This window comes from Montipora capricornis, chromosome 6, assembly GCF_036669925.1.
Source record: "Montipora capricornis isolate CH-2021 chromosome 6, ASM3666992v2, whole genome shotgun sequence".
NCBI lineage: Eukaryota > Metazoa > Cnidaria > Anthozoa > Scleractinia > Acroporidae > Montipora > Montipora capricornis.
The window spans coordinates 48081340-48091491 of record NC_090888.1 but is presented as its reverse complement, the minus strand read 5'-3'; the positions used below and the strand labels follow the sequence as shown (position 1 = coordinate 48091491).

The 10152-nt window shown below is 36.7% G+C and overlaps 1 protein-coding gene across 4 annotated transcripts in view; it reads right to left on the bottom strand.

Annotated features, from left to right (window-relative positions):
* LOC138052319 (uncharacterized) overlaps window positions 1-8584 on the bottom strand; it is a 27049-nt gene extending 18465 nt beyond the window's left edge. Inside the window, exons 1-3 of one of the 4 annotated variants that reach the window (XM_068898735.1) lie at window positions 8454-8584; window positions 1420-1557; window positions 1284-1335 (exon numbers count right to left, since the gene is read on the bottom strand). In XM_068898735.1, coding sequence (XP_068754836.1) covers window positions 1284-1335; window positions 1420-1458 — 91 coding nt within the window. In that variant the 5' untranslated portion in view covers window positions 1459-1557; window positions 8454-8584. Of the gene's footprint in view, window positions 1-1283; window positions 1336-1419; window positions 1637-1693; window positions 1810-8453 lie in introns of those variants that run through there. The other 3 variants (XM_068898736.1, XM_068898734.1, XM_068898738.1) reach the window with 3 other exon arrangements.
* Window positions 8585-10152: the final 1568 nt, after the last annotated feature.

The following is a 10152-nucleotide window of genomic DNA, read 5'->3' as shown; positions in this document are numbered from 1 at the left end:
GAGTGATTTTTGATTTATTTTGAAATCTGAATTTTAAGAGTTAGGTGACAAAAATCTCGAAATATGAATTTTAAATTTAATTAGCCCTTCTGGTAATTAAAACTATGATGGTGAATTAAAATACTAAGGCTTCGACGAAAAAGAACACATGTCTTTGTGTTTGGTTTTAAGAAAATTGCGGCGATTAGTTGTGTCGGAAATGCTAAACAAAACGTCGTTTATTAATTTTCAAAACGAAATTTTATGAAGTAAGTTTGGACTCACACTTATCAAATTCATGTTCTTTAGTCTCAAAAAAAGGGATTTTAGGTGCTGTTGTTTTATCAAGTCATTCATATGACTCTCTCAAAAGACTAAAAACATTCCAAAGAGATAATCTACAATTATTTTTAACAAAAGATACTCAAGACAATAATTCAGATCAGTGAATTTTTCAGTGGGACATAATTGTGCTAACAATTTCTGTCTAATTATTTTAACTTCCCCTCAGATAAAATTTCTCATTGGGAAGTCAGTCTAATTGTTCCGAAAATAGTGTAAAGAAACCTAGTGTCATTTATTGCACCGCGAGGAATAGCAACAACACGTCGCATTTGTGATTTTTTTATCTCTTGTGTCCATTCTATTTAACAATGCAACGTGTTCTCTGGATTACAAAAAAGATCGTCATGCAAGGTTCCTGGAAACTGGTTCATGAAAATCATAATTTTAAACAAAAATATTTGCAATAAAATACTGGTATATTTCTTTACATGAGAATATATCGGCGTTTTCGTTCAACTATATCCTTAGCTTCGCCACATCCGTTGTTTATTGCCCAAGTCTTGCCATCTCTCCATCAAATACTTTTCAATCCAGATTACTCCCGCAATGTCAAGGTATTCACTTGAAACTCAAGTTTCGCCTCAATTTACGAATTGTGGTCAAAGACGGCATAACTACGACAAACCTCCATACCTCAAGTGTCTTGCGGAAAAACGGAATTGTTTTCTCTTTCTTATCTTCCTGTATGAAACATTTTAATTGCAAAACTTCAAATTGTTCTTATTTCTAACTAAAAGAGCATTTCAAATGTCAAGACGACTCGAGTGCGTTGAGGATTTTTTTTCCAGATTATTTTATCTTTATTTTCATCTTTAAGTGTGACTGAGAAAGCGAGAACGCATTTGGCGGCAATGAAACAGTGGGCAAACAAACCTTATCCGTCGCCTTGTGACCACAAACAACCCGTATGATACCGAGGTGATTACATAGATATAGCATGCAAGATAAGCTGGACTTACCACCATTATTGACCGTGATGGTCATCTTTAGCACAAGGATGACTTGGATTATCTGAAGACGAAAACAAAAGAGCCGAAGTCCAAATGACTGGAGGCAAGGAAAATAATATGTGCTAGAAATTTCTTAAAATTTTACCTTGAAGAGAACTGCAAACGAATTGAAAAGCCCCATCATGGATGATGTCCTTTAGCCTTAGTCTCTCCGTTCTGAGCTATTTCGCCACATTTTGCCGCAAAGGAGCTATGTAATTTTTGATGGCGTCCATTCTCATCACTGAAACACAAACCCCGAAGATTGTTGTCATTCAAATTAACTTGCCTGTCCGTGAACGCGAAGTTTATGGAGACTTTTCATTAATTTTAATGCACTTTTATTAAGCATTGAGAGTTGTCTGGTGGATTGCAGGGACCTGTATCTTGTTCCTTCCAATCTCCTAAAACCACAAACGGGGTCCATATAGACTGCCAGACTTGTTACCGCCATATGCAAGTATCGGTCTAGGCGGTTTGTTGGAAATGTGAGGATATTCCACTGTCTTTCGCATGGTGTGGAATTTGATTTTAAAGTTGAGTCACCTGTCCTACAGTGAACACCTGCTAACCTAATATGCAAACTGGGTCGCCAAATCCACCAAGCTGTAATTACAACACTATGTTGTCAATTATAAATAGAATACAAAGCAAATGGAATTACACAAAGAAAGTACAAAAATTATACTGCACAATAGAAGCTGTTTACAAATTTGCATTCCGAGAAACATAGTTTGTCGTTTAGCCGAATGAAATGAATGTTGCCCGAGAGTTCACAGATGAAATTAGTTTGTGAAGAACACATGAAAGCAATTCGAGCAAGGGATTCAGTCGAAGGTGATTGTTTACGAAGAACGGTTTCGTGCAGCCAGAGTACTCGGCTGAATGTAGAACAATAACAAAAAAATGCCAAACATAGTGTCCACAATGGCGAATAACAAATATTTTTATCATAGCTGTTCACTGCAGCTATGAACAAGAAACATCTTACAAGGCATTGCAAAATATCGACAGCCTAGAAGTTAATATGCAGGACTCGAAGAATCTAGAAAAAAAACTCAAACGGGAGATCATTAAAGTACAAGCTTGAAAATAATAATGGTTAATACTTTAAATAATAATTTTATCCTTTTAATCCTTTTTATATAGCACGTTTGTTCTCTACCCCATACTTATTGACTTATAGAGTGCTCACCGCAAGGTCTTTACTTACTATTTCCTTGAGGTATTTTATAGACCTTCAAGGGTTCAAACACAGGTCCACCCAAAATGCCCCGCTTTTTAACTAAATCCCTATAGGGAATATTTATTACAACACAACTAGTCAGTTTTGAGCTTGAACAACTTAAAATTCGAGTCCTCATTTGACATCTCATACTAATTTATAATTTACGATTTTGTTTTGGTAAAAGATCTCAGCTGTTAGACAGTTCTCATTTTAGTATCCCTACTGGTGCCAAAACGGGAAAAAATTCATGAATCTCTCTTTCATGAATTGTGTCATATTGCTTTAATTGTTTTTAGGAAGGTCCCCAAGCCACTTCCAACTGATACCAGTGCACGCTTAAAAAATGATGTTTGGGACTCTTTTGTAAACGATTTTTAAACTGTATGCGAATTCAGTAAAAAAAGGTGTAGAAATTTATACATCACAGGAGAGTACCAAAATATTTGGGAATACTAGTCCTTTACTATTTTGATGTAAGAGTTACACTTCTTTACTGAACATGAACAATTATTAAGATACAATAAACAATGGGATTATTAGATAGATATAAGCTTTTGTCCTCTATGAAGTCAATTGGTCAGAACTTCCCTGAAAGGCAGCTATTACACGGCATAATGGGCGTTACGTAACTGCACTGCGTAACTTGTATTGGAACGGTGTTCCAAGTATGTGTTGAAAGGATGTTTTCTTTTTAAAGAGAAAATCATTAAATCGAGTCCTTGAGGCCTGCATAGTATAAACAAGTGTTTTTCACTGTCAGAGATAATCGCATGACCGATGTAGGTCTGAACCATCTCAATTGGAAGCGAAAAGAAAGCAAAGCTAAGAATGAAACAAATTCAGAACTCTGCACATTATCATAAACATTGCTGTGGATGGTGTATGCTCGATAGGACAGTGACACCGACGTAAAACGTCTAAAACGTAGTCAGAATCCAGATGTCCTACCCTCTAGAAGGAAAGCATTTAACTAGGGCTCATGAAATAAATATTAGCTTTGGCTTCTTTTCTTTGATATTGGAAAAATACCGTAAAAAATTCAGATTGTCTGATGGACGAATTATCCTCCAAATGAAGTTTGACAACAACGACAAAAAGAGCCTTTCTCTTGTTACCCGACGAGTTTTATTGTGTAACATAAGAGTGGCACAAAAAACCGTTTTAGCCATTGTTTGAAATCAAAAATAAACTACAGGTAGAAAAACGCACATCTACGAAGAATTACTGAAGAATCCTACTTCATTTACATTTTTTCGGTTATTTAGAAGAACGCCTTCTTGAAAAATGTTATCACAATGGCATAAATCATCAACTTGAAAAAAATTCATTGCTCTCAGGTGGGCTTAAGGCTCTATTTTTACTGTACTTCATCAATACAATAATATGATTCACTGTTTCCTCTAGGTTGCTAAGGCTCTCAACTTTTCTATTAATCTACGTGCCAATAAAAGGTACTGTGAGCCACCTATTATAGTTTTTCCTCGCCAGCATACAAATGTAAATTCCAGGATAAAACACTAACTTATTCTAGGATATCGTTTACTTGTTTAAAAACATATTTCCCGCGAGACAAAAGAAACTTTTAACACTGAAGATAACACACCAAGTCTTGAGCAAAATATTAAACATTGTCTTCACCTAATTTACAATTAAACAAATTAACTTTTGATATTTGTTATTTATTCCTTTTTACTGGGTTGCCAAACCCAGTCGGAATCTCTGTTTCATTTTTCCGTTTTTTTTTCCGTGTCGGTAAAAGTCTTGCCTGTCACTCCCCTGCTAAGTGGTGTCTTTGTGCATAGTCTTCTGTGCGTATTTTGTTACGTTTAAGGGGCTGGGGTAATGCGTAGATTCCTCCGGTGCACACAGGAGGACATTTAATTAACCTGCAATGGCGTCGAAAGTCATTGTAACGCGCATGGCGTTTTAGTACATCTTTAAACAAAATATACCCATATGGAGCTCAAGAATGGAACGTCGGGACAGGCGGTGAAACATAAAGATCTGGAATCTTAAAAGCGACGAGTAATGGACTTCGACAGCAATCTTTCGCCCGTCGAGCCGAAATCAAAGTGAGCTGTACTTCTAATATTTCGCCAAGGTGGTGTTATGTACAACACTGAAACCAAATGGAAATTTCTCTGGTAACTTATGGGTTCAACAAAGACAGAGAAGCAATCGAACACCTTAAGTGGATCTGTGATCTCTGTTGTCTGTCTCACAGTGTTTACTGAAGTCGCATCTAAGTTGTCTGGCAAGTAACATTTATTTTGTACTCAACTCTGCAAAGGTAAAAAAATTGGAAATGTGACAGTGAAAACTTATTTGAATGAAAGCTTGTCTCCTTTGTTCTTTATTATTTACGGTCAAGGTTCTTTCGAAAAGGGTTTGATGTGAACTGTCAGAAATTTATTTAATTGCATATGCTTTATGACACCGATTGTGTAGCTCGTCTGCACGCACGCAATTGAAATAGGAAGGGTTTTTTGCCTTTAATAGCAAATATGTTGTTTGTTTCAATACATTTTTCGCTGGAAAAGATTTTTGTCAGATTTCCATGTTTTGTGAAATTTTGTAATGTTGTGTAATTTTCGAGCTTAACAAATTTGCATACGTGTGTTGAAATATGATAAGGGAGGATTTTTGTTGTAGTGCACTGTAAGAAGCGCATAAGTCACGAAAATAAACGGGTCTGTTGGAAGCGTGCTTGAGTTTCAACAAAATGAGTGCCAAAATCGGCAAAAAATTGTGACGCTCATGAATAATAAAGTAGCTGCTAATCCCAAAACGATGGATTACCTGGTGATAAATAACCTCGTCTTGGAGAGTAAATTTTTGACTTTGCAGAAACAATGGTCAACCTCAAACTTTATAACACTTGAAAGAAAAAGAAAACTAACAAAAACAAAAACCCGGTTCTTGCCATCGTTTGACACAGATGCTTCACTGTTTCTCGGGTAACTTGATCACGGCGCCCGCTGAATTCGATGTGTTTTTCGATTTTGCGATTTATTTGTGCAGCCAAAAGTAAAATAACAAAATTGAACGTAGCAAAACTCTCCCAAAATGTTTGTCGCTGATCGCAACTTTTTATATTTGCAGTTCAAAATTAATGTTGTTTTCATGTCGTAAATTTTATTTATTCTCGATCGACCGTCCTGGAAACTTCCTTCTGCTCTTCCTAAAAACCTAAAAACTGTGTATCAATATTTATTTACTTTTGCGTCAATATTTGTTTTGCATAAAGCAAGCTAACAAAATCTGTACCTTGCCTAGTTCGCATTTGTTAGCGTTAAAATCGAATTTTCGGTCCAATCCTTCTGTTATACGAAGGGATATACTTTTTAGGTCACCGATCCAGATACTAACCCCGCCGGAAAGGGATAAATTTCAGTGAACTTTTGTGTTACAAAGCTGTCAGATGCTCAGAGTGCACGCTTAAACTTGTGGTGAAAAGAAGTTGTGAGGGAACTTGAAAATGATCAACAAGTCAGCCTAGAAGCCAATGTTTCTCGATTCCCTTTTATTTTCTTCAATCTTTCTGGGTTCAGTACTTTGGTAGTAACCACATGTCTTCTCAGGGGGCTATTTATCTAAGACTTCTACCATAGCACTACAATATACAGCACCAAAACAATATCGCGTACTGTTAGACCTACATATTACGCAAAGACAACTTGAATCTCCTGGAAGACAACACGCAGTTCAGTTGACAATATGGAATAAATCGCTGTGTTACTTCACTACCACACGTAAGCAATGCGTGTCTATGTTTTCTAAAGATGACAGGAATTTCTTCTTTCTGACAAATGATTAGGCCGGTAGCCAGGTTTTTTACCTCAGAAAAGGATCTGTTTCGTCGTATGAACGTGTGAGCCAAGGGCCTCTGCTGGTAGGACTTTTGGGTGACCCCTTAAATGGTCTTAATGACCCCCGACTTGAAAAAACTGCCTGTCACGCTGCACGTACCAAAGGCAACCCAGTGTACGCTCATAAAGCGTCTAGTTTATCTTATGTCACTGCCCTCTCTTTTTCATGTTGAGGATTCATCTAATTAAGTGAACCTTAGACCTGGAAGGCCTTAAATTTTCACCGTTTCACCATCTCTACTGAGATTTTCTTTCATAGCAAAAACAAATTGTAAATAAAATAAGGGCTAAAGATGACACAATTTTTAAATTTACGAATCTATTCTGATCTCTAAGAACACCCTAAACGGTTTTTTAAAATATATATCAAAAAACAGAAACGAAATTGAAATTATAAGTCACGGCAAAGCGGTGGAAAATACCACAGAAAAGGTAACTATAACCTATCATAATATTTGACAAAGTGAAATCTCAGTACATTTTGGTTCTTTTTAGGTTGTGCTCTGGTGCGGTTTTTAAGTTAGCGCCGTAAGAACCAATGCCAAATGAATTAGCTTGAATTGCTTCAAGTAAGATGTTATGTGAGCCAATCATAGACAAGTAAAGACAAGCAGCCAGCGGCCACTTAGCGCGGGAAAGTGAGTACGAGAAAGCCACTTTTTAACCTTGCATCCATAGAGAGTGACTTAAAGCCATTGAATTGACCTTCAACAAAGCTCGCACATTCACATAGGACAATAAACACAAGGATGGAATGTATCATATACTGACCTTCGAATATGAAATCAAGTAAAGCTATGATCCTCGCAGTCATAGACGCAAGTTTAGCAATTGCGTAGAGAAGCCTGAAAAAATCAGGACTTCAACGGGTTTGAACCCGCAACATCGTAGGTTGCGTAGTTAGGTTGCGGGTTCAAACCCTGTTGAAGTCCTGAATTTTTCAGGCTTCTCTACACAATTGATAAAATTGCGTCCATAACTGCGAGGATCAAAGCTTTACTTTATAAACACAACTCCAAATGTATTCGTAGAACAAATATAAATAATTCAAATAGCCCTCACAACCACCTTACAACACTATTCAATTTTGTCTAAGTCGTAACTACAGCGACACTATCTTGACAATTGCCTAAAAATCTGAGAAATGTAAACTGAGAATTATACGTAGGCGATGATATGCATTTGGCATGGACTTGTGTTGAAAGAAATATTTCATCTTTGGAAATTCATCAGAGCGATTTTGTGGTCTACAAATTTAATAAATGGAGAGCTTGGAATCAAACTCCAAAAAAGAAAAATATATATACATTGACGTTCTCCAACAAATTGATGGGCATTTTGATCAAAATCGAGGTCCAACTACTGTTATGATTTGCTTCGTGAAATTTGTGCTGCTGCGTCAAGGCATTTCTTAGACCAAAGTCTCTGATTGAAAAGACTTAGGGTGCGTTTGATTGACCCGATTCCGGAATAAGAATACGTGGAGTGATACTTTAAAACGGTATACTTGGCGTTTTGAACCAACAAGGATAATAAAGATATGTTTAAAATAGCATGTTAGCAGGTGTTTGACAATTTTAATGTGAATCTCCGTAAAAACCAAGGATTTCTGACTTCTATTCCATATATTCCTATTCCTGTATACGGTAAATCGAACGCACTCTTCATGATACTTGTCGTCAACCCAGAAAGTGTCAACAAGACTATTTATCTGCGTTGATTTTCGTTTTCGTGAAAAAAGATCGGATGTTTGCTTTGTTGTTTAGACTTTCTCATCGAGTCAGGAAAAAAATGGAATCAGTCTGAATCGTTTCGTCAATCTCAAGAAATAGTTTTTTTAGACATATCATGTGTTTCTTTTTTTTTTTTTATGGCGTCTCTTCAGGATAATAGATATAGAATTTTGACGGCAGGGCACTAAGAGTAATTTAGCTTTAGTTCAGGTATGAGCTTGTTTGGTATATTTTACATCACAATATAACTCGCTATCGTTAAAGCAATTTTATTTAAAACAAAACCAGGCAGGTAAGCTACGTAAAATACCTGATTAAGAAGTAACTTTGTTGATGGGCAAATTCTTCAAGAACGGTAAAATCAAGGCCGAGCACCGGAACCATCAGTAGCTGTCGGTTTGTCCTCCAGCCTCAGCAAAACCATCATAACTTCAGAATTTTCTGAATGAACATGAATCATTAATTCATAAGAGAACGTTGGGGAGAAGAGTCATAAAGATTCTAGAACCGTGTGGAAGTTGTTAGAGATGTCCTGTGAAGAATCGTTTCTTTTTTATGATTTAATATTCTCATGCATGAGACAGTTTTGTTTACATTCTGAGTCGTTTTCAATATTTTATTTCACCTAGTTACGATAGAATTGAATTCAAAACTCTTCAGTCCTTTTAGTCAAAGAGATGATTTGATTTTTTTATTTGTCCAATCAGGATGAAGAAGCGTGGGTCATCATTTCACATTAAAACTTCCTCCTCTATTGTCATTCCGGAGCCACTTGTTCGTTAAACATTTATCATATTTTTAACCGGGGAAATTGCCTCTCCAGCGTGCTGATTGGAACTGTAATCTCGGTCACCAACTCATATAGCGCGTGATCGTGTCAATTGTTGTCAAGCTAAACAAATTATGGCGGTAAGGGAAACTTCAAGTATCCGCTCATTAGAATGTTCCAAAATATTCCATTCGCGCTTGTTGGATATGGGATTTAATATAGGCAAATCGGGGCAACGTGCTTCGTTAGCTATTTACCATTTCATATTCAATGCACGCTCATGGAATAATTTGTTAAATGGGCTTGACACCAAAACATCTTCAAAACAATGTGAAGTATTTTTGCTTTTTAAATGTAAAAACTACCCATATGTCTAGGGGAACTATTTTAAACGATTTCTCACAACTTTAGTAGTTATCACCGGTTTATTGGAACTAACCAAAAACGAAATTTCACATTTGACTATGCAGTTCCATGTTTTTTCCATTTTTGAATCAGGTTTGCGGAGAGATAACGTTTTTGCTTCTGTTAATTTGTTTCATTTTACTCAGTGCTTCTATCAGCAGGTTTAAGTCGGCTTATGGTAAGTTAAGGAAAACTGGAACGCCGCGGACCGTCCAAATAACCAAATTTCGAATAACCAAAGTTGGGCCGAGTTATCAGTTCAGTAGTGTCCCGAAACCTTTGGTGAAAGCATCTTCCGTTCAAGTATGTGCTAATGGTTCAGTTTAATTTTATTCGTGTTACAGAAATTAGAATGAGAGGATGAAAACCGGAAATGAAGGAAATTTTCAACGTTTTCAACGTTAACAAGAGGAGAGAAAAATGGCCGAGTAAACAAAGCTTTCGGCATTGGTTCTCGAAGCAAAATTATTATTTTTTAAATATTCGGTACTTTTTCGCTTTTTTTCCCTTCTGTTTTCTTTCCTCAGCAATACTTGACTGATTTTCTTCCCCAGTCTTTTCACAATCGCTCATAGACTGGTTCCATAAAAGTACCAAAAATAACTTGAACGATATCGACACGAAAGCTGCAGGGTACCATACAATCCACCTGCCACATCAGCAGGGTTGCACTCTTAGCAAGAAATCAAAATGCATTCTAATCAAGCCAACGTGTTGTATAGAATGGGGCAACGGAAAAACACCAAGCCAAGTTTGAGAAATAAAACTGTGCTTGCGAAACCGCCAGAAATTCCCACAAGACAAGTGGCAGAGACAAACAGGAACCCCTTTCAGT